At 39.8% G+C, this 25474-nt stretch overlaps 1 protein-coding gene and 2 long non-coding RNA genes across 3 annotated transcripts; 1 reads left to right on the top strand and 2 right to left on the bottom strand.

Moving 5' to 3' along the window:
• Positions 1 to 851: 851 nt before the first annotated feature.
• Positions 852 to 3307, bottom strand: LOC110386156 (uncharacterized). Its single transcript, XR_009976695.1, has 2 exons — positions 3100 to 3307; positions 852 to 1051 (listed from the first exon to the last, which is right to left on the bottom strand). It is a non-coding gene; the product is annotated as an uncharacterized LOC110386156 (long non-coding RNA).
• Positions 1671 to 25474, top strand: LOC110386178 (uncharacterized). Its single transcript, XM_038018497.2, has 7 exons — positions 1671 to 2549; positions 14359 to 14436; positions 14784 to 14897; positions 15597 to 15623; positions 22010 to 22060; positions 22649 to 22810; positions 25322 to 25474. Exons 3-7 carry the CDS (start codon positions 14876 to 14878, stop codon positions 25402 to 25404), a joined length of 345 nt encoding a protein of 114 aa, XP_037874425.1. The 5' UTR covers positions 1671 to 2549; positions 14359 to 14436; positions 14784 to 14875; the 3' UTR covers positions 25405 to 25474.
• LOC134201413 (uncharacterized) lies at positions 23956 to 25253 on the bottom strand. The gene is made up of 2 exons (XR_009976696.1): positions 25042 to 25253; positions 23956 to 24843 (listed from the first exon to the last, which is right to left on the bottom strand). It is a non-coding gene; the product is annotated as an uncharacterized LOC134201413 (long non-coding RNA).

A 25474-nucleotide genomic window follows, 5' to 3' on the forward strand; every position in this document is an offset into this window, starting at 1 on the left:
AATTCTTGAAATAGTTCGTAATAGTTACCACCAAAAATACTTCCATGATTGTTTTCTTAAAGTTTGACAAAATAAACGAAAATGAAAGTAGCCCAGTAGAAGCCCAGTAATTCAGAACTATCCTACGTTGATTCAAAAATTTGGACTTAAATATTAGTAATATTTTAAAGCATTCTGAATTAAATTGCTAGTTGACAACCATAGCTGAATAACACTAATGTAAAGGTAAAGATAACTATAATAACCTAAACAATCGCTAATCTCGCACAAGATGACCAAATCTTTTTTTAGTGTAATTCAATAAAGCAGCTTCCCCCGAGAAGCCGGTTCAATCAAACACACAAACCAAATTGACGTACATTTATATTGGCATCCGCAATCAAATGAACCAATAAAACACATTACGGCCACTCACAATTTCTAATTAAGATATAGACCGGGCCTATTCGAGCACTGTTTACGTATTTCTGTGTTGAATTCTTGAGCTAGCTTTATAGTACATTCCAATTAGTTAATGTTCTCAAACCTCTGAATCGGTTAATGTTGAACTATATAGATGAATTGTAAATTCGCTGTTTGAAATGTTTTAAAATTAGTTTGAATGATTGATTTACAATAAATAACACAGCTGCTGTGTGTTTGATTTTTGAATAATGTATTTTTACGTTTGTTGTTTGTTTTTTTTCTTTGTTGTGCAAATTCATAGAACACAACAGCATCTCTTCTTGTGAGCCTCGAAAATTATTTAAACAATTTAGTTAAAAAATATATTATCGTCTTCAGATATTGTTATTTTTTTTTCATCATAAGATTTTCTACGAATTAATTTTAAATGAATACTTAAAAAACGGTTTTCATTTTTATGGACGACTTTTATTCCTTTTTACGTACTTACTTACTGTTTAACGCACAGCTTAGTGGCTTTTGGCTTAAGAGATAAACTAAGTTTATTCACGCATTGGAATCAGTTCCATCATTGGTGGATGCATCAAAGCACATGCTTGACTGAAAAAGTATCTATTTCTTTGTCGTTCTAAGAAACGGGAGGTTGCTGTAATGGAAACAAATAAGAAATGTTAGAAAATAAGTTCAATTTGTTTTTCTTGGTATAAAGGTTATTGTACTAAAAAAAATATTGCCTTTGTAGGCAGACGAGCATACAGCCCACCTAATGGTAAGTGGTCACCGTCGCTCATGGGCGTCAGCAATGCCAGGGGCAGAGCCAAGCCGTTGCCTACCGTTTAAACCAATTTTTTAAAGCCCAACTTCACTAAAAAAAATTTTTATTGCTTAGATGGTTACTGGAGTGGAGTTAAGTTGTTACTGGAGCCCATAGACATCTACGCCACCCACCTTGAGATATAAGCTCTAAGGTCTCAAGTATAGTTACAACGGCTGCCTCACCCTTCAAATCGAAACGCATGACTGCTTCACGGCAGAAATAGGCGGGGTGATGGAAATAATAATAGTTAATAATTAAAAATAAGCCTAGCTTTTTCTCTTTTTCAAGGATTCAGCAGATTATTCTCATTTCCGGTTTTACTCTTTGGATTACAGAGAAGTTGGACACGGTGCAATCGTAGCGAAACATCAACGTGCATTAGCACGAGACGTGTCGCTAGTCTGACCCTCGTGCCACTAATGAAGCGATAGCGCTGAACTAACCGCTCCGTACTAGAGGTGGCTAATATAACCAATAACCAATAAATTTACCGGTAAAAAAAATTAACACTTCTATTCGATAAATAAAATTACCCAAAACGGTTAAAAATACCGTTTACCAAACACACTGCGTGTAGTGGCATAGGCAATTATTGGAAATTATATTTATGCAAGTTTCAACTTTATTTCAACACGTAAGATTCATTTTCGCCTTGCAGATGTCTTCAACTTATCATGTAAAAAATATTGAATTTTATGATTTCATTGTATGCTCTATACCCCTCAAAATAAAGCACAATATTTAAGTTGGTGTATTTTACAGTTAATGATAATTTTTTTCGTTAAAAAATTGAAATGAAACGATATTTTTACCGAACGCGAAGATGACGTGATTGGTTGATTTTTTAAACGTAATATTTTGTTTGGTACTTGACATTTTGGTGGCTCAGTGCATCTTTTCTATTATTTTGGTAAAGTTGTGTTTTTGTATTTTAAGAGATTTGTACTTTGTGTTTGTGTGTTTTGACTTTGTTTTTGTGTGTTTGAGACTTTGCTTACTTTGTTGTTGTGGATTTTTAAATTGTATATCTAATTTAAAATGCCGAAACGCAATGCAGAAATATGGGATCATTTCGAAAAGTGCTAGTACCATTCAAGTTTAACATTAGCAAAATTAATTTTTCAACGAAAAGATTTACCGGTATTTTCAACCAATAAAAATATCGGTAATTTTTTTTATCAATTACCAGTTAACAGATAAATAAATTCAACCGTTAACGCCATCTCTACTCCGTACCATCTGCCTTGACGATCTCCGAAGGCGCTTATTCTTTGGCAAACGACTTCGGGAATGTTCGAAATTTTCAAAGACCAGTTCGTCTAAAGACGTTAGTAGAATATCAATGGTTAAGGCGCTAAAAATGAAAAATCAATGTAGCACAGAATCAGTACAGTACAGAATTAAATAATCAGATAGCACTATAACTGAGAGCCCACAGTTAATTGGTATTTTAACTAAAATAGAAATGGCGTTCGGATAAATGAAAATATAGGTGAAAGCACTTATAATTAAATTAACTATATAGTTCATTCTTTAACGTTTTATAATAAATATTTATTATTATTATTATTGATATTTATACTGGCGATCTTGAAAAAATGAAATCAATACAATATTGTACCAACTTTTGTACTCTCTACGGTCTTTGATAAATGTCCAAAATTTTAAATAATCGGACATCTTAGAATCTGCTCTAAATTACTTTCAAAGATTATATTATAAAGATAGATAAATAAATACAGGTCTCGTAATAAAATCGCATTAAAAATAGAAGTCCACATTAATTCAGCTATAAATTATTTCTTTGCTATATCAAATGCAATTAATTGGCTGTGAATATGTTCAAACAAATACAGTTAGCTAGTTCAGCTACTTACTGTCCATAATATCACAGGACATGAAGCAGGAGTGGTTTAGATATTTATTTCAGTGAAATCCTCTAATAGACCTTCCGTGTGGAAATAGCTTTAGATCTTTTCAAAGACACCACCCATATGTAAATAACTGTGAATATTCCATCACCATCATCGGTCAGTCATCGGAACTCGACTACTTGACATAGGCTTACAGGCTTGGACAATTGTAATTAATAATAATCTTGACAATTAAATACGTCATTCAAACTTTTTTCTGAATAATTTCCATTATACTAGTCTAATATGGTCCATCGATTTTGAAGTTTATTTATATATAGAAAACTTTTTACGATTTTTTCGGAAATTCACGGTTTACGAGATATTTTTTTTTAAAGTTTTCGGAAAAATGGGAAAAGTTATCATAGTAGACGTCAAAGTTGATATTTCAAAACCCTCTTGTCGTGGCCGCCGGTATAACAGTGCCGCCGTGGATAACAGTCGACGTCTTCCTAAGTACGTCATTTCGGATAGTCTCGATTCACTATAGGTGTTTTTAGGTACCACAAGCACAGGTCACCGAAATTACATTGACTTTTTACACAAAAAAAAAAGAATTTTGGTTTGCACTATGGAACCGAACGGGAAGTGACATAAAACCGAATCACACCCCATTTTCCACTTCCCGAGTAGTGGGGTCGACCCATCTTCTTCTTCTTTTTCATTTTCAACGTGATCTTGTCTGCCCTACCGCTAGAGTGTATATAAAAAACCGAAGGTGCAATGCCGGAAGGGTTACTCTTCCCGCAGTGCCGGAGATAAGGCGGAATCACACTGGGGGAGAGGGAAACTCCCACTAATTTGACCCAATAGCGCTATTCTAAACTAAAAACATTAACCATGGATGTCTCCATAATCATGAAATTCTGTGGGGTGGGAATTTTTTTTTTTTTGCTTAGATGGATGGACGAGCTCACAGCCCACCTGGTGTTAAGTGGTTACTGGAGCCCATAGACATCTACAACGTAAATGCGCCACCCACCTCGAGATATAAGTTCTAAGATCTCAGTATAGTTACAACGGCTACCCCACCCTTCGAACCGAAACGCATTACTGCTTCACGGCGGAAATAGGCGGGGTGGTGGTACCTACCCGTGCGGACTCCCAAGAGGTCCTACCACCAGTAATTACGCAAGTTATAATTTTGCGGGTTTCATTTTTATTACACGATGTTATTCCTTCACCGTGGAAGTCAATCATGAATATTTGTTGAGTACGTATTTCATTAGAAAAATTGGTACCCGCCTGCGGGATTCGAACACCGGTGCATCGCTTCAACACGAATGCACCGGACGTCTTATCCGTTAGGCCACGATGACTACTAATGAATTATACAGGGGCCAGCTACCTTCCCCTTTCCAACACTGTCCCCACCCCATAACTCAATGGGCCATAATAGAAATTTTAACCTCACGTTTTACGACTTGATCCCAAGGTATTATTTAGGATACTACTACGGAAGGATGAAATGATGAGATGTTAGATGTTATTACTAGTTAGTAAGATTTGGACTAATTCAATGTTTCTATTGCGTAGATCAGCGATTCCCAAACTATTTTGAGGAAGAGACCCCTTTTCCCAAACGATGCTTCAGAACCCCCATAGCCAAATTCCTTTAAAAATTCTATATCCCGTTTTCTTTCAATTGATATAAAATACTTACTGTTACTACTTTTCATTAGATTTTAACATTAAATAGAAATAAAAGTTAAGACGATAAAATTAAAAGTATGTAGAAAAATGATACTTCCTACTAACTACTTGTGAACCCGCACGGGTAACTAACTACCACCACCGTACGTACCTATTTGAAGTGATGCAGTAATGCGTTTCGGCTTAAAGTGTGGGGAGCAGCCGTTGTACTGTGAAAACTAAAACTCAGCGCTCATGTCTCAAGACGGGTGGCGACGCTAACGTGGCTGACTTCTATCGGCTCCGGTGACCACTTAATACCAGGTGGGCTGTGAACTCGTCCATCACTCTAAGCGGTAGGCAGCGGCTTGGCTCTGCCCCTGGCATTGCTGAAGTCCATGGGCGACGGTAACCACCCACCATCAGGTGGGCCGTATGCTAGTCTGCCTACAGAGGCAATAAAAAAAAGCAATAAAAACAAAACTTCGCGGGAAAATTATGCACGACGGTGGTAGCATGATGGTACAGTTTTAAATCTACTTTTTACTGGTGGTAGGACCTCTCGAGAGTCCGCGCGGGTGGATACCACCACCCTGCCTATTTCTACCGTGAAGCAGTAATGCGTTTCGGTTTGAAGGGTGGGGCAGCCGTTGTAACTACCTATATACCGAGATCTTAGAACTCATATCTCAAGGTGTGTGGCGCATTTACGTTGTAGATGTCTATGGGCTCCAGTAACCACTTAACACCAGGTGGGCTGTGAGCTCGTCCACACATCTAAGCAATAAAAAAAAATCGGTTTCATTTAAATTTCAAAGCTTTAAATTTCCGAGTTCAGCGCACCATTTCATAAAACTGGAACTTTAAACACATACAATACGTACCTGTTCTTCGTGTCACGCAAATGAGAGAAGTAACATTAACTGCCAAAATCCAACCCCGAAATCAGTAATTACGATTGTGTGATTAATAACATCATTGGAACCATCGCACAATACTAAGAGACATAAGTGCTAATATTTGTTTTTCAAACTGGAACCTTAAATCCAGTGTCGTGTAGTATACAATAGCTTACTAGCTTCATATTATAATACTTTAAGAAGTGCTCTACTCTCATTTCCAGATTATACCAAAAGATTGGTGCTCTCTGTATGCAAAATACTTCCCCGTTGAGATATGAGGATCGTCCTGTATACGTGTATGCATTATTTAGGTATCCTGAGATGCCACACACGTAGCTACTGTGCAAGTCTTGGTAGATAGTAAGACATACATTATCAATTTACAACCTAATTGCCTTTTCTATAAGGCTTAATTTCTTTTGTAAATAAACGACAGCCGAGGATGGTGCCTTTCTGGAATTTCAATGCTCACACGCTAGAGTTATTATCGTATGAATATCAGATTTCGTCAGTCTGTGAATTTCAAAGTGCCCGTTTGGAACCTGTGTACATTGCATACATTATACATTATAAAGAGCAATGTTATGCTCCTGTTTTATTTAGGGTCATCATCACACGAATTAAAGTTATAGTTAGCGTTTCTAAATACTTTGACAGAGATATTCGGGAAATGATTGTTAGTTAATTTAATATTACATGTAATGTACATAGATAATAATTACATGTTTTACGTTTTAATGAAAGATCAATTAGAATGTATCGTAGATACAAACTTTTGGAACGAAGTTCCTTATCGCGCGTTGTGAAAGGGGGCTAGACGGAAAAAATTCTTACGAAAAGTTGTCACGACACTTTTTAGATCCGTCATTCTGACCAATCAACGTGTAGGCGCTTATCGCGTGACATTGCTCGTATCCGATTGGTCCGCGTAATGAGTACAGTTTCTCGAGATAGCGTTTCAACAATAGTAATTTAGTTCATAGTTTAGTTTAGTCACTATTGTTTTTTTCTTCTTCATAATGCCGTAATTTATTATTATAACTTAAAAAAAAAATATTAAAATTCCTTCACTAATTAATCGAAAGGAACTTCGTTCCATCCGGGTGTCCCTTGACACCTCTGAAGTTTTTTTTTTTCAACGATCACATTAACAACTTTACAAACTAAACACGAAATGTGATTACATTCAAGAAAATTACTCTATTCATTCACTGTAGTTATAAATCTCGGCGTTCTAGCATCGTTACCTTAAAAGCCAATCTAGACCCGGATATGGTAAACCGCAGGGCACTAAACACTTCGTATCGTTGCTTTAATCAATTCCTTTTTCATTACAAAAACAGTGGCGAGACCCGAAATGGTTGGAACGAGACCACCCGTGACCTCGGAACCGGAACCACCCACACCACGTCACGACGCCTCCTATCGCCACTGATCTTAATTATGAGCGTGCCGATCATCATCTTAAATTTTCTACCTTAAAAGGTCTATAAAGAGTCACAGAGTGTACGCAATTTATCCAAGCCTGACTCCGAGCTATATCACGACTGGTTGAGCGCGAACACTTCTGTTTTACTAAGCCCAGGATTAGTCGCACGTGCCGGTGACGTTTCCTAGTCATGATTCAACCTTTCGTAAGACGATTTACGAACAGCGTTTGCTAGTATATATTTTTAAACATGTTTAGTCTTAATTTTTTTAATTGTATTTCAAAATTTCTCATCATATTTTTCTGATCCGGCCTACGATTTTGTCCACATTAAATTTGTAATTCTAACATAATTAAATATTTATCTTCTTTAAGGTTATAAATGGTATACGTCACACTCCCATCTGCCGTGAAGCAGTAATGCGTTTCGATTTTAAGGGTGGAACAGCCGTTGTACTGTAAAAATTCATATCTTAAGGTTAGTGGCGTTGTAGATGTCTATGAGCTTCAATAACCCCTTAAAACCAGGTGGGCCGTGAGCTCATTCACCCATATTAACAATATTTAAAAAAAAACATAATTTTAGCGAATTCACGTTAACAACAAAACCGTTGTTGCTTAGAAAAAGGGAATAGATTCAAATAGTATTCCTGATTGAAACAAAAAAATGTACATAATGTGATCATCGACTTGAAATCATGGACACATTCTATTCTCGATAATACTTTGGAAACAATAGCCGGTAGGAAGCCTTTACTTTCGTTGCGTAATATAAGGGACTAGCTTTTGTCCGCGACTCCGTCCGCGTGGAATAGTTACTTTAGCATAACGCTAAATTTTATCCTCCACTTCATTTACGTAGAAAGTGAAAATATATTTGAATTATAGAATGTTAAGGAGCTATTTGAACCCCTATTTTGAAACATTATTTATTGGTGCTCCACTTGTATTGGTTTTACCGTGATGTTATATAGCCTATAGCCTTCCTCAATAAATGGGCAATCTAAGACTGAAAGAATTTTTCAAATTGGTCCAGTAGTTCCTGAGATTAGCGCGTTTAACACTAATCATATCTACACGTACTGATACCTATCTATATATTAATACGTGAAGCAAAAACTTTGTATCCCTTTTTACGAAAATTTCGCGGACGGAGGAATATGAAATTTTCCACACTTATAGAGAATATAGAGACGAAGTGCACAATGCTAATTTTTTTTTTAAATAATGCATAAAAGATACATTAAATCAATAAAGAAAACATTACACACACTACATACCATGTATTTGACGCACACACGCTTGCATACTATTTATTGTCAAACTTTTGTTCTTGACGTCTGTTGTCAAATTGAGAATAGATTAAATATTGTTTGTCTTTGTACAAAATATTTTTTATAGTGTAGTCTTGACGTAATTTGTGATTATATACGTATAAAATACAATCATAATAGTGTACAAACTTACAGTTCCAATTAATTATAGTCGAATTTAGACTACTGCGGGACCTTTAGTTTCTATTATAACGGGTAGATAACGGTATACGACAAGCATAACTCAAAAATACAAAACAAAACAAAACAAAAAAATGATAATAACTGTAATTTAATTGGTAAGAAGCCATCATGTAGCCAAATGTGCAAAAGCAATAAGATGATACGTGTATTTTCAATGCAAAAGTTCAAAATGGGTCATTTGACCCGTTATGGTATGTTTAGTGTTAAACAAACAAACTCTTCAGCTTTATTATATTAGTATAGATTAGAATAAGGGTTCCATAATTAATTCTATAACGGGAACGGCATAAGTGTAAGATGACAAGCGAGCCGGTTCATCGTATCCAGTGGTTCGCCCTGTATGGGCACATCACGCGCCGCCTATCGCTGTTATAACGCGGCTATAAACCGCACACTAACTTTGCTAGAGTGGAGCCCGTAATGAAATAATTAATGCAGAGTACATAATATCAATGAACTGTTTTAAGCTTTCGCGGATATCTGCATTTTAAAACAGTATATTTACTCGGTTCTTACTACGATTTTTAATTTTAACTAGTTCTCCGTCTTTCGACGATGCTACAAACGTCATTATAATGGTAGAATGAAAACATTAAGTGTATGATTATGATTAAAAATTGGCGGGTAGGAGCAAAGCAAATCTTTGATAGAAATTATCGGGAGAGAAATTATCGAAATATCGGGAGCTCATTAAAAGTAAAAGTCGTGATAAGAACTCGTTAAATACTAATAATGTATTTAAAACTAACCAGATACAAAAAAAAATTGTCAAATGGGATGTCTAGTTTATCTTCAACTTGTGAACCGACGAATCATAACATTGACGATCGTTAAAGAAACATTAATTTTTTTAAACTTCCCGTGCGCCAATTGGTACTCTGTTTATAATAAATACCACAAAATATAACACAAAAAAAAAATTTGCTCTTTTTCTATTTATTTTCATACATGTATCGTAAATGTAAAATATCCAGCACAGGTAGCATTAGCACAAAACTGAAAAATATTAAAATGAATAATGGAATTATAAATTGAATTGACTAAATGGCAAAAGTTTATCACGGTTAATAAAGAGAGTCTATAAAATTTTATTTCATTAAAACTACTTTTACAGTTCAATCTAGAATTTATTATTTTCATTTTATTACTTCCGAAGTTTCTCATCAACTCCCATTGGCGCAATTGATAAAATAACCAACAAAATGTTTATTTTTATATCTTATATCTTTAAACGAGCAATTCTTGTATATTAATACATAAGTATACATACTACATAATCTGAATCTCGGAAACGGCTCCAACGATTTTCATAAAATTTAGTATACAGGGGATTTCGGGGGCGATAAATCGATCTAGCTACGATTTATTTTCAGAAAATGTTGTTTTATTCGTATTTTCAATAATCAACTCTTCCCGGCATCTATTGGCGAATATTAATGCTATATTTCTTAATTGAGGGCAACTAACCGCTTTAAAGACACAACAAGATGGCGTTATCAAAAAAAAAAACCGGTCATCATCCAGTGACATCTTAAATAAATTATGTAGATGATTCAAAATTGCTTCCCAGCACTACCCGAGTATGATAACATTACGGAAAAGGTAAATGGCTCATACAATTGTTGCAATGGGCCACTCTAGGCTACTTTTGTTAGAGAAGCAATCCTGCCCTAATGGGTCGATCCTGGCCACCGGCGAGACTTACATGGTGTCAATTGATATGCAGACTTGTAACTGAACGGCGTTGAATAACCTCTCTAAACTAGCGTCGCAATTTCAATTCACTTTGTTAAACTATAATACAGGTTTTGATTGGGCTTATTATGGGAAACAAATGACTTGTTTATGATATTATTATGTTCTTTAGTACTGATTTCACGCCCACGGGCGGTAAAGATGCCAATATGTGTGGCTCGCGTTCAAATATTGTTGGTTTTGTTGTCATGTAAACAACTTAATGTTTAATTTAAATAAGTTGTTCTATAAATATCATCTCTCGGGATTTCACATATATGATATCTCACTGGGGTTTATCGTATTACCAATTTCTACCGCGAAACAAACTGTTTTTACGTTTTCAATTTTTTTATTAATATTTTTAATTTTAATACAATCGTTATTACGAAACAATGCAGACTTCGTACATAATTTAAAGAAGTAGTACCCTCGCCGCAAATCAGTTTTGGTGTTTTATGTCAATCGTAAGCAACCGGCTTTTGCACCCCCTAATGAATCCAGCACTACCAACCGGTAGTAAAAAAAAACATCGTGACATCAGTTATATCATGAAAATAAATGTTTAATGTTATAAATAGCGTGAGCATCAAAATTCTTTCCGAGGTCAAAGTTCAAGAATTCGTCTGCAGCCCACGTTCATGCGTCATATCACACATGCGCCAGCACGATTGTCGCGAGCGCGCCCTACGATAAGAGGAACATTAGGTCCGTTCACAACTAACTAAAACTATCGAGATCCACGAATGCAATAATTTCTATTCCGCAATATGTTTTATCGATTCCCTTATTAAATTTAATATTTGTGTGCACACGTTATCGTGAGGCCGAATGTCAGATCGTTTCGTATTTGATACGCATTTCGAAATATGAATTTAAGATATGGTAGAACAGTTTTAGTACTAATTTCGTGAATAGCATTCCGGATTAATTTTTTTTTAATTGCTTAGATGGGTGGTCGAGCTCACAGCCCACCTGGTGCTAAGTGGTTACTGGAGTCTATAGACATCTACAACGCAATAGCACCACCCACCTTGAGATATAAGTTCTAAGGTCTCAAGTATAGTTACAACGGCTGCCCCACCCTTCAAACCGAAACGCGTTACCGCTTCACGGCAGAAATAGGCAGGTATTGTGTCAAGATATTTATGCGATAAAAGTTGATAGTTAATGTTATGTAACATCACTACGAAAAAAAAAAACATTATTTCAGGCCAACATTTGTATTGTTTAACATGAATAATATGAAATCCTCCTTTTTGTTTTTACCCGACTGTCTGATTATACTTAACGAACGTAAAAATTGCTTAAAATTACACGTGCTGTTGTTTTAAAATGACCTATCGATTTGTTACTAAAATACTACCGCATTATTTAGACCTCAAATGAGTTCTCGATAAAAATCAGCCTTCGAATACTTGCGATAGTTGAGTATTTATGTTATTAACTAGCACGCGTCTGTTGTTTTGTTTATAGACAAGGTCATCTTTTTTAAATGTAAAAATGATTTTGTTGCAGTACTACTAATAATTAATATTTGTCTGATTGTTTTAAACTTTCGCGGCAATCTACATTACATGCCCTAATCTACCTATGATCATATCCCTTTTAATCTTTTTCTTACCTATGCTGATAGCCTTGAGAGGCTATTTCAGCTTCACCCTAACGTGTGTAGGTGAGCTCACGGGGCTCAGCTGGAGTGTTGCTAACGCTGACCCTAGCAAGAGTAGTGCTTCGCAGAATCTATCACCGGATCGGAAACGCGACCCACTGAGAAGATCCGGCGAGAAACTCAGCGGGCTGTGTCTATGGGTTAATTCGCTCGTCGAACCCTTCGTCGCAAGCGACGGGTTCGACGAGGACGGTGACCGGTGCTTGTGGTGCCTAAAAGCACCAATTATATCATGGTGCATGCAACAGCGTCGAAATATCGACAACACATTAGGTAGGAAAATCGTGGTAGAAACATGAATATTTTTAACTTTAAATTTTCTTGGTGCTTACTGTTTTTTTTTTCATTGTTTATTCGCCGTAAAAGAAAGAAAAATGTGTAACAATCTAAAATGTCGAGAACTCATTCAATGTAAAAATTGTGGTAAGATCCCTTAAATAATAGTATTATTATTGTAAACATACTGTACGGACAGTTACGATTTGTATATGTATAAATTGATTTCGATATACAACGCAATATAAACGAGTCCCTTATCACAGCACAATCACTTTTGATGAAATAAAATCGATACGTTCACGACTTTGACTGAAAATAAAATAAAATAAAAACAGAATATGTAAAAATCATGTTTCAGTTCCTGATTTATTTATTATGGAGAATAGTTGAAAGCGAAAACTATATAATAGGTATTTATTTCTTTTTTATAAATTTCGATATCAGTAGCATAAAGTCGGATCTTGTGTACTACGGACGGTGCGGATATTCTTTACTGTTTCTTGCGGTCTCGATCTCTGTAATTCGTGAACCAATTCTTGTGTAGATTAAATTTTCGGGGACTATAAATCATATTTCATAAACCAATTTTGATTAATATATTTTTTTGTCCACCTATTTGTTGGTAGCCTAAAAGCCCATTCCAGTTACGCCCGGACGGGGAAGTCACGGGCTCATATTGTAATAATTTGCTAACACTAGCCCTAGCAGGAGCAATGTTTCGCAGAATCTACCAGTAGATCGGAATCGCGACCCACCGAGAAGATCGGGCGAGAAACACAGTGGGCTCCGTCTATTGGGGAGATTTCCTTGTTGACAAGGTTTCAATAACAAAAAAAAAATGCGTGTGCAGTAATTTTCTTCAGACTTCGGTCATTGGGCGACCGCAGTATCATATGCAACACATTAGAACCAATCATAATTAGAAATATTTGGTTTTGATCATAAATTATAAATGTCTGACTTTATACTTCTAATGAACAAGGAAGATTGGTACTTTTTGGTCAATTCGCACTGGCACATTAATTTTATTTTAAAATAAGAAAATGTAAATGACACTTAGCAGTTAATTGACATGGCGGTGTTCGTATAGTTTTTTCTTTTTTAAATTAATGATTTTGTTTTTAAACTAAATATACACTAGATTTCACCATACCATCCCTTTTTTTTTTTAATTATTGGTGAAAAGTATAAACGATTTTTGCCGCAACAAATTCATGCCGTTTGAAGTGTTTAGCAGTCGTTGTACAATCTTGAACCTTATTTCTTAAGGCCGTTGACCTTATTCACATGGCTATATTCATGGGCTCCAAAAACTAGGGGATAAAGGTCGTTTGCCCAATTAGAGCAATAAACAAAATATTGCCAAGAAATTCCAATGAACAGCTTTAAACTAATATAAAGTTTCTAACTTTTAAAATTTCCGTAAATAATAAATGGATGTGTTTTTGAACTGGATTACGGTATATACTTACATATTTAGATTTATTTGGAGCCATACAGGGTCTTGCCTAATTCTCAAATAACGAAAAGATAGACTTCAATCTGAATGACGAATAGTTTCTCTACTTCATTCGAATTTGTGGCTCAAGGCTACGACATTATTGCTGCGAAGTCTATTGGCCTATTGGCTTACGAACTGTCGGATATACATATCTGATTATCTATTGTAATCAAAAGAAAATAAGACAACAACACTTTATAGGTAAAACATTATGTATAATGTGTGCAATTCAAATTTTTATTTATTTTTTATTGCTTAGATGGGTAGATGAGCACACAGCCCACCTGGTCTTAAGTGGTTACTGGAGCCCCTAGACATCCACAACTTAAATGCGCCACCCACCTTGAGATATAAGTTTTAAAGGTCTCAAGTATGGTTACAACGGCTGCCTCACCCTTCAAACCAAAACGTATTACTGCTTCAGATCAGAAATAGGCAGGGTGGTGGTACCCACACGCCCGGACTCACAATAGGTCCTACCACCAGTAAAATTAAATTTAATATTTTAATTCAAACATAAGCTTCGCTTTTCAATTTTATTTTTTTAATAATTTCAGTCAATAAGAATGCATACTTACAAAATGGATTTCAAAATGTTTTAGAAAAATACGTGCATACAATAAAACGTTTGTCAGGTAACGTATTTTTCTTAGTACGATACAGAATGTATGAAAAATAGTTTATTTTAAGATTATTTCATTAAATTATTCGATTCGATATTCGATAATTAGAATCTACAAGCGCTGCCTTGTCTAGCTAAGATAATTCCTATTTTAAGTACTTTTAATAGGGTTTATTTTAAGTCAGTTTTGCTGTGTGCTGTAGGACAGCTTGTACAGTGGCACTGTACAAGGACAGGTACTAACACAATTGAAGCTTCAATTCTCATAACTCAAAGAGGGCAGTATTATGTAGGACCATGAGACATTAGCCTGTTTGTTAACCTTTAGAATTAGAAACTTTAAAATGCGATTTATTTCAGAGGAACTTCCAAATCATGCATTAGAAGTGCAAATCGATATTACTAGAGAAGGTGCGAACGACCCTGAAGCTCTTCTAAAGAAATACTTACAAATGCATAGGCCATGGCTCAGCAGTAAGTTTCAGTTACATCTTTTACATCATCTAATAGCAGTGTCATATTATCAATGGGCACATTGGCGGTTACTAATTTATTTATACGAAAATAGTCGATTATACTTTTTTTTTATTGCCCTTTTAGGCAGACGAGCATACGGCCCATCTGATGGTGAGTGGTTACCGTCGCCCATGGACTTCAGCAATGCCAGGGGCAGAGCCAAGCCGCTGCCTACCAAATGATAGATTTGTGGTATTTTTTTTACTATTAAGGAGCCTACACTAGATAGTGGTTCGCTTATGTTATAATGCTCATTGGCGTGAGGATTTCAACTAGGTAGTCTGAATCCTTCGATACCAATTGCAGACTACTAGTACTTTTTCTACCCTCATCCCACTATGAGCGATCGACGCAGCATGTCATCCTGTTCCATCCAGGTAGACCTCACGTATCCTCACGTATGCCGTACGTCATCTCTGCACTCACACCCTTCTCTCTCTCTATCTCTCTCTTATCCCACAGTCCATCCAAGTCTTGGAAACATTTATAATATTATATATTAGGTTAGGTGTTATGTCCTTTTTCATTTAAAATAAATGGAATGATCCTTCGAGAATTGAGCCCTATAATGATTTCTGCAAAAATACACAAATCATAACTGCGAATTAAACATAATAATATGTAACGCAAATAATTACCATTTTTTCTTTTTTTTAGGACGAATCAACGATGAAAATAAAATCAGTAAGTTACTAAGGAAATTTAAATCCAAATAAAATCAATTTTATGTGTTTAACAGAAATGCTATATAATAATTAGATATCTACTAAAAGATCACAAATGATTTCGTTTAATTATAAAAAAATCTACAAGAACTATGAAAACTTCGGAGCTTGATCATATAAAATACTAGCTGTACCCGTCCACTTCGCTGGGCATTTAAAATTAGCACTGATTCTCATCATTAGCGCCCCCGCAACTGGTGTAGGGAGTCCAACACTCATATAAATATTAGCCTATCCATTAAGTACATGTCATTCTCGCTCACGACTCGCAAGTCATTCAATCCCGTTTTTGCAGGATAGCCGTCGGAGCCCCGTGGTTCGTCAGGAACGTCGACCTCCATGACGACCTGGACTTAGAGTCCACCAGTAAGTATATGCAGTCGGCGTCTACGCGCCACTTCGATAAAGCGGCACGACACGAGAACCCTCTCATCGTGGCCGCCGGTAACTACATTCCCGATCCTGCGGACAGAATGGAAAGCAGTCGACGTCGCCCAAAACACGTCATCTCGGATCCTCCCGATCCACTAACGGTGCTTCTAGGTACTTCAAGCACCGGTCACCGTTCTCGTCGAACCCGTCGCTTGCGACGAAGGGCTCGACGAGTAAATTAACTCCCAGACACAGCCCACTGAGTTTCTCGCCGGATCTTCTCAGTGGGTCGCGTTTCCGATCCGGTGGTAGATTCTGCGAAGCACGGCTCTTGCTAGGGTTCGTGTTAGCAACGTCATCAGGTTTGAGCCCCGTGAGCTCACCTACAAAAGTTAGGGTTACGCTGACATAGCCTCTCGAGGCTCTCAGCTTAGGTAGGAAAAAAAAAAAAAAAAAATCACGACTCGGTCGTGCGCGGACGTGCTTTCCGATCCGTGGCCCGCTTGCGAGCCGCGTCTCTGAACTCACAGTTGTGCTCGACAGTGTAGTGACCGTGAATACATCGTGCTTACAATTCGGTAGTGCGGACGTGCCGATCCGTTGGTCGCTTGCGATTTGCGTCTCGGAGTCCATTTTTGTGCGCTAAAGTATTGTAACCGCGAACCCACCTTTTACCAACTGTCTTTTTCAAGACAAAACCAATCGCTACGATCAGGCTTCCTGTGGCACTCACAGGCTAGCGATTTCCTAACCCTTCCCAAAACAACAGTCTTTTTCAAGACTAGACCCCCGCTCGCGATTCTGCCTGCTGTAGCACTATACAGCCCGAGCGGGTTCCTTTCCTTTTCCCCGCCGATTGCCGTTTTCACGGCATAGGCATTCCCCCCCCCTGCTCCTTGCTGTCCTGCAGCACAGGGGGGTTACAAATCCTATCCGGGGCCTCGCCTTTCGGCGAGTTCAACAAAAGTCCCGGGGCCGCCCCCCTCGGGCAAGAAGACCGAAGAATGGAAAGTGAAAGTGAAAGTGTCAGTGACATTGTCGGGTTCCTTCGGGATAGGTACCCGTCAATTAGGGCCGAGTATCTCGAGTTTAGGGCCTCTCGTGACAATCCTTCCCCCCCCGCGTCCGTCGCCGCGTATCTCAAACGTGCCTCGGAGGCACGCCGCGCGCCCCCCGCCGCCGCGTCAAGTTCGAGCGCACGTTCCGACGATGCGACTCACGAAGCGCCTAGCGCTACCCCCACCCCCGCGCCCGCGTCGACTACGTCATCGCGCGTTTCGTCCGTCGCGACCTCGATCGTTTCGAGTTCAGGCTCCGATACCGAATCGGAGATGGATTTCGAATCCGCGTCAAGCCCTCAGCCTGGAACTTCGGATGGGTTCCAAACCGTAACGCGCGGTAAAAAGCGTACTCGCGCCGTGGAGTCCCGGAGCTTCACGACGAAGCAGACAAAATCCGCGACCGCCTCCCGCCCGCAGGTAGTCGTGACACCGGAGTCGGACTCCGCTCGCCGTGTAACCCCACCGCCGCGTCCCAAACCCGCGCCCGCTCCTAAAGTAGCTGCCCCGCCCCCGCTGATTCTCCAGGAAAAAACTGCGTGGAACCGCGTTTCCCAGGCCCTTCAGGCAAATAAAATTAATTATACCCATGCGCGTAACGTCGCGCATGGGATTCAGATAAAGGTCGCAACGCCGGGCGACCATAGGGCCCTCTCTTCATACCTCCGAAAGGAGAACATAGGTTTTCACACCTATGCTCTTCAGGAGGACCGCGAGCTCCGCGTAGTAATACGCGGAGTTCCAAAAGAGCTAGATATCGAGTACATTAAGGAGGATCTGACCGCTCAGTCCCTCCCGCTAGTTAGTGTGCACCGGATGCACAGTGGGCGGGGCAAGCAGCCCTACAACATGATTCTAGTAGCGCTAGAACCCACCCCGGAGGCCAAAAAGAAGATCGCATGTCTCACGACAATCTGCGGCCTATCCGGGATCTCAATCGAAGCCCCCCATAAGCGTGGCACTCCCGGGCAGTGCTACAGATGCCAGCTCTATGGCCACTCGGCGCGTAATTGCCACGCGCGTCCCCGCTGCGTGAAGTGCCTCGGCGATCACGCTACGTTAGATTGCGTTAGAGATAGGGAAACCGCGACCGAACCTCCAAGTTGTGTCCTATGCCTTAAGCAAGGGCACCCCGCGAACTACCGTGGATGTCCTAGGGCTCCGCGAAAACGTCCAACCCACCCAGCTCCGCGAACCGTCGGCCCAAAGACGTCGGCACCTTCAGTGCCGAAACCCGCCTTCGTGCCGGCTGCAGTTCCCACGGTCTCGGCGTGGAAAAAACCGCTGCCGTATACGAAGGCGGGAACGGAAACCGCACCCCCGCCCCCGCTCGTGACACGCCCCGCGCCCCAGCCCCTGCTCGCACCTCGCCCCGCGCCCGCGTTCCGTCCCCCGCAACCCTCTGCCGTCAACGACTTCGCACTCGTGCGCGACTTCGTCACCGCGGTCAACTTCGACCGTCTGCGATCGTTCGCAGACGCGATACGTAGGTCGGTAACCCCCGAACAGCGGCTCGCGGCCGCTTTCGATCACATGGACGTCTACGAGTCCGTGTCCCGCACGTTATAAAAATCTTTACCGGTAACCAATGGCGCAAAAAGGTAGAGAAAAACCGTATTCCCTTACGTTAGCATTCTATAATGCTAACGGACTCGCGCGGCAACGCGATCATATTTTTGAATTCCTCCGCGACAATCTTGTAGATATTCTATTAGTGCAGGAAACCTGTCTGAAGCCCTCGCGTCGTGACCCGAAAGTCGCGAATTACGTCATGGTTAGGAATGACAGACTCACCGCCTCCAAAGGCGGGACTGCCATTTACTATAGGCGGGCCCTGCACGTTGTCCCTCTCGATACTCCCTCGCTCTCACATATCGAGGCGTCAGTGTGCCGTATCTCGCTGACGGGACACCAGCCGATCGTCATCGCATCCGTTTATCTCCCCCGGACAAGCCCCTTCTGAGCAGTGACATCGAGTCACTGTTCGGCATGGGAGACTCTGTCATCCTGGCAGGCGATTTAAATTGCCACCACACTAGGTGGAACTGCCATCGTACGAACGTTAACGGTAGGCGTCTCGACGCGTTTATAGACGACCTCACCTTTGAAGTAGTCGGTCCCCCAACTCCAACATGTTATCCGTATAACATCGCGCTCCGTCCGAGCACTATAGACCTGGCATTGCTTAGGAACGTAACTCTGCGCTTGCGTTCCATCGAAGCAATGTCAGAGCTCGACTCAGACCACCGACCTGTCGTTATGCAGCTCGGTCGCCCTCACAACCCAGTCACTGTTACGAGGACCATGGTAGATTGGAATAAGCTGGGCACGTGCCTAGCCGACGCCGCTCCGCCAATCCTCCCTTACGGCCCGGATTCGAATCCATCCCCCGAGGATACCGTCGAATCCATAAACATCATTACCGATCACATCTCTTCCGCGATCATTAGATCTTCAAAAGAAGTCGATGTGGAGGACAGCTTCCACCGCATCAGACTGTCCCCCGATCTTAGGAATCTCTTAAGAGTTAGGAACGCGGCAATCCGGGCCTACGATCGTCTTCCCACGCATTCAAACCGGATTCAGATGCGTCGTCTACAACGCGAAGTCCACTCCCGCTTAAGCGACGCGCGTAACGATAATTGGCACAGTTATTTAGAACAACTCGCGCCCTCCCACCAAGCATACTGGCGACTAGCTAGGACTCTCAAATCCGAAACTACCGCTACTATGCCTCCCCTCATACGCCCTTCAGGCCAACCACCGGCATTCGATGACGATGACAAGGCTGAGCTGCTGGCCGATGCACTGCAAGAGCAGTGCACCACCAGCACTCAACACGCGGACCCCGAACACACCGAGTTAGTCGACAGGGAGGTCGAGCGCAGAGCTTCCCTGCCGCCCTCGGACGCGTTACCCCCCATTACCACTGACGAAGTTAGAGACGCGATCCACAACCTCCAACCTAGGAAGGCACCCGGCTCCGACGGCATCCACAACCGCGCGCTAAAACTCTTACCAGTCCAACTGATAGCAATGTTGGCTACAATTTTAAATGCCGCTATGACGCACTGCATCTTTCCCGCGGTGTGGAAAGAAGCGGACGTTATCGGTATACATAAGCCGGGCAAACCGACAAACGAAACTTCTAGTTACCGTCCGATTAGTCTCCTCTCGACGATAGGAAAAATTTACGAACGGCTCCTTAGGAAACGCCTCTGGGATTTTGTTACCGCGAACAAAATGCTCATAGACGAACAGTTCGGATTCCGCTCTAAACACTCGTGCGTACAACAAGTGCACCGCCTCACGGAGCACATTCTGATAGGACTAAATAGGCGTAAACAAATCCCGACCGGCGCCCTCTTCTTCGACATCGCGAAGGCGTTCGACAAAGTCTGGCACAACGGTTTAATTTACAAACTGTACAACATGGGAGTGCCAGACAGACTCGTGCTCATCATACGAGACTTCTTGTCGAACCGTTCGTTTCGATATCGAGTAGAGGGAACTCGTTCTCGTCCCCGTCAACTGACTGCCGGAGTCCCGCAAGGCTCCGCGCTCTCCCCGTTATTATTTAGTTTGTATATCAATGATATACCCCGGTCTCCGGAGACCCATCTAGCGCTCTTCGCCGATGACACGGCCATCTACTACTCGTGTAGGAAGATGTCGCTGCTTCATCGGCGACTCCAGATCGCAGTAGCCACCATGGGACAGTGGTTCCGGAAGTGGCGAATAGACATCAACCCCACGAAAAGCGCAGCGGTGCTCTTCAAAAGGGGTCGCCCTCCGAACATCACTTCGAGCATCCCACTCCGTAGTAGGCGCGCAAACACCTCCGCCGTTAGTCCCATCACTCTCTTTGGCCAGCCCATACCGTGGGTCTCGAAGGTCAAATATCTAGGCGTCACCCTCGACAGAGGGATGACATTCCGTCCCCATATAAAAACGGTACGCGACCGCGCCGCGTTTATTCTAGGACGACTCTATCCAATGCTTTGTAGTCGAAGCAAACTGTCCCTCCGCAATAAGGTAACTCTCTACAAAACTTGTATACGCCCCGTCATGACGTATGCAAGCGTAGTGTTCGCTCACTCAGCCCGCACCCACTTGAAATCCCTTCAGGTTATTCAATCACGATTCTGCAGGATAGCCGTCGGAGCGCCATGGTTCCTTAGGAATGTGGATCTCCACGATGACCTGGAGCTCGACTCTCTTAGTAAGTATCTACAGTCGGCATCGCTGCGCCATTTTGAGAAGGCGGCACGACATGAGAACCCTCTCATCGTAGCCGCTGGAAATTACATACCCGACCCAGTAGACCGAATGGTAAACCGTCGACGTCGCCCAAAGCACGTCATTACGGATCCTCCTGATCCATTAACGGTGCTTTTAGGCACCACAAGCACCGGTCACCGTTCTCGTCGAACCCGTCGCTTGCGACGAAGGGCTCGACGAGCGAACTAACCCATAGACACAGCCCACTGAGTTTCTCGCCGGATCTTCTCAGTGGGTCGCGTTTCCGATCCGGCGGTAGATTCTGCGAAGCACTGCTCTTGCTAGGGTCAGTGTTAGCAACTCTCCGGTTGAGCCCCGCGAGCTCACCTACTAACGTTAGGGCGAAGCTGAAATAGCCTCTCAAGGCTATCAGCATAGGTAGGAAGAAAAAAAAAAAGTACATGTATTATCTATTATACATGGATACAAGTTACAAGTCGATCGGATGCATGGTTCAGTAGTTATAACGGAACATCCGTAAAAACCACTGTAGATTTATATATTATTATAAAGTATAGTAATAAAATTATTTCGATCCAGAATTCTTTTCAACACAATTTAACAAAACATAAGTAGGTTTCTTAACTACCATTTTAAATAGCTGTTTTAATTAAAATTGCTATGCGAATTACAGATGCTAGCATAGTCACAACGTCCGAAGCTCCGGAAATCTCTTCGACAGTTGGTAAGAATTACGTCAATATTTTTTTTTTTTATAACTCTTTGAAGCAGTAATGCGTTTCGGTTTGAAGGGTAGGGCAGCCGTTGTAACTATATTGAGACCTTAGGACTTATATCTCAAGATGTTTGGCGCATTTACGTTGTAGATGTCTATGGGCTCCAGTAACCACTTAACACCAGGTGAGCTGTGAGATCGTCGACACATCTAAGCAATAAAAAAAAAATTAAACATTTTATGCGCACGTTCATGATGTAAAATCAATCTATGAAGTTTGGATCGCGATTGTTTTGCCAGGTAACATGTAGCAAAGATGAATATATTACATAAACATATTATAGAAAGTTATTCGAGATAATAATGAATCCAACTCATTTATTACCAGACGCTGCTGATAATCACCGCCAGACATTTATGTCTGCTAATCTTAAATGTAATTTTACTTTTGTCATAGTATAATAATAACCGATTTTATTAACCGAGTAACTATCAAAAGATGTTTTCTAAATAGCCATACAGTTTCGTCGAAGGTCTGGCGATTACAAGCTCTTAGACTATAAAGTGATAAAATTAATTTTACATTATCATTTTAAGGTCTTAAAAAAAAGTTAGTTTACATGGAAGATTTAAAAAAGGCTCTAGATGAATTTGAAAAGAAGCTTGACCGTGGCAGCTCTACCACAACTAGCAACCAGTATGCTTCCACGAATCATTTCAATCAGAACGTTAACCGTATTATGGAAATATTGAAGAAAGGTAACCGGGAATTCGTTTTTCATACATATTTTTAAATGCATTGAAATTGTCTTAATCTATTTTAAGATGAAATCACAAATGTACCACTATTGACCAAGTATGCCGTATATTTAAGGAGATAGCAACACTAAAGCCTTCGTCAAACAGAACGCGTAATTAGCGCGCGTCAGAGCGCTAAACTGACGCCGAGATGTGTTGTACTACTATGGTAACATACCGTCAAACAGAGCCCCAGCGCTATAAGTACGCAGCGCTCTGTCGCGGCGTTAGGACGCTTTGACGTCAGGCGTTGTAATTTTTTACAAATTTTATTTTAGCGTCCGAGTGAATGTGTATTAAAATACTAGATAATGCCCGAAAAAATTATACAAATAGTTAGAAAATACCCATGCTTATACAATGCCACATCTGAATCACTCGATTTCTTAATACTTTTAAATTTTCACACTGCTATCGAAAGGCACTATGAATTGACGAATGCGTTGCGTCAAGGAGCGTTAGACTCATCTAGTCAATTGGTGTGACATGAAAAGAGCGCGACGTTAAGTACGCGGCGCTAAGTACCCGTTCTGTTTGACGAAGGCTTTAGTGTCGAGCGCCACTTAGTCGAAAAAAGTGATGATACTATACCAGCCTACAGACTTCACTAGAAGCTATTTAATTTTCTAGGGAAATATGTATTATACTTACCCAAGGCGATGAAGGAAGAACATATAGAATAAACCTAAGCATTTTATAAAAAAAGTTAACTCTGCAAAATTGTGAACCCCACTCAAGAATGTATCGTATTTCAGCCGACTCCTATATCCGCATGCATCATGCTTTTTCCCTTTAATGGGCGTAACAGCCGTAATCCATTATAATTGACACATCTACAAAGAGGTCGACGGCTTTTGATATGATGTCAATAATTTACGGTGATCACTTTTTTTTTATTGCTTAGATGCGTGGACGAGCTCACAGCTCACCTGGTGTTAAGCGGTTACTGGAGCCCATAGACATCTACAACGTAAATACGCCACCCACCTTGAGATATAAAATACTTCGATCAATAATAGTACTAGATTAAGGATCAGGAACAAAAATAAGACGCTCCAGTGGCCACGTTTGCAGACACGAAAACATCTTCATTTCTTAGAAAAAAGTTTAATAATGTTAACGACTTCAGTTTATTATAAACCTTAATACTTAAACATAAAGTTTAATTACCATTGCAAAATATATGTATTTAGGTCCTTTCGTCAGAAAAAGAATATTATGGAATAAATTTAAAATGTCACTTGAACATAAAAAGTCATCAGTACAAAAATATTTATTCTAAAATGATACTTAAAGCCTAATTTATAAGGTTAAAAATATTTGTTTAAAATTTCGTGCTTATTGTATTGTGGAACTAGATGTAGTTCTTGGTATTACATTTCAATGCTCAGAACACAGTAAGTATTGAAAGACATAGAGTTGCAGAATATACATATTTGTTTTAGGTTTGTTTTGTATGGTCGCAACTATTTTTGACCGATTGAAAAAGTAGTAGATAATATTTGACATTGCCGCTATTACAACAAATAGGTGATAAAAAATAAAATTGAATAAAGTAAAAAAAATATGAAAGGAAACACGAAACATGTTTTCCACGTATTCTTTATACAGAAGTAATTAAAACAATAATGTAGGTTTAATTACCTTTAAACAGATTCAGTTTGTTATAAAGCTGTCTCTTAGAAGTCATTTTTATATGAGCGGTTTCTTTTTTACAAATATAATGTGATCTTATATCAATGATTTTTTCTATAATCAGTTTAATTTAGGCTTATTTTATGGCTGTGTTCGTTTCCCCCAGAAAACAAATCCTTTTCAGCATATACGCTTAAAATATTTACACATACATATAAAGTTTTTTTAATACTTTTTTGCATTGATTTGCCACCACCATTGAACAATTCTAGAATTTTTATAAGGGTTCTATATTTCTTCTCTTTCTTTCGCGACAATATATATCCATTGTGCACAGCGACAAGGGGCTACTAGGAAATCTACAAACAAAAATAACATTATAAAATAACAAAACTACTCTATGCATTCCCTGTCCAAGAATAGGTGATGTTTGTTACAATAGTTGGTGCCTTGTTGCAAACATTGGCCAAACAATTACAATATTCGTAAATTGTGTTTTATTTACAATATAATTGTGTTTATTATTTTATGAAAAACACTTAATAATATAAATTTACCAAAAAAAGATATTCCTTCCAAAACCTTGGTGTTACGGTGGTTTTTTACTCAGTTTTTGAACGCGCATTGCAGCGTTTTGACGTCTTAGTGTTGGCTATGATTGGACCATACTAATTTGAAATAAGACCACAAATTTATTTGTGGTCTTATTTTTCGGGCCGTTTTTGAAGCGCTAATCGCGAATCTAGTAGTATTATTGATCGAAGATAAAATATCAGATAAGCCATGAGTGAGTATGGTCTAGGGTAATTAAAACATCAACAACAAAATGGGTTTCAGGTGTCCACGTGGAGACGAGCGTTCCAGAACCACATGACGAAAATCTAGATTGGATACAAATAAAAATACCGAAGGACATGTGAAATTAAATTCACCTGATCTTGCAATTTTCTGTCTGATTCACGTCTAATAAAATTTGATTTCGATCAATGA

This window comes from Bombyx mori, chromosome 3 (assembly GCF_030269925.1).
Source record: "Bombyx mori chromosome 3, ASM3026992v2".
In the NCBI taxonomy this organism is placed as follows: Eukaryota; Metazoa; Arthropoda; class Insecta; order Lepidoptera; family Bombycidae; genus Bombyx; species Bombyx mori.

Excerpts from the sequence above, each read along its gene's own strand:
- LOC110386178 (XM_038018497.2), top strand. The coding sequence starts at position 14,876 with ATGCATAGGCCATGGCTCAGCA. Across the intron at positions 14,898-15,596 it reads GCATAGGCCATGGCTCAGCA|GACGAATCAACGATGAAAAT; the intron begins GTAAGTTTCAGT and ends TCTTTTTTTTAG. Across the intron at positions 15,624-22,009 it reads CAACGATGAAAATAAAATCA|ATGCTAGCATAGTCACAACG; the intron begins GTAAGTTACTAA and ends TGCGAATTACAG.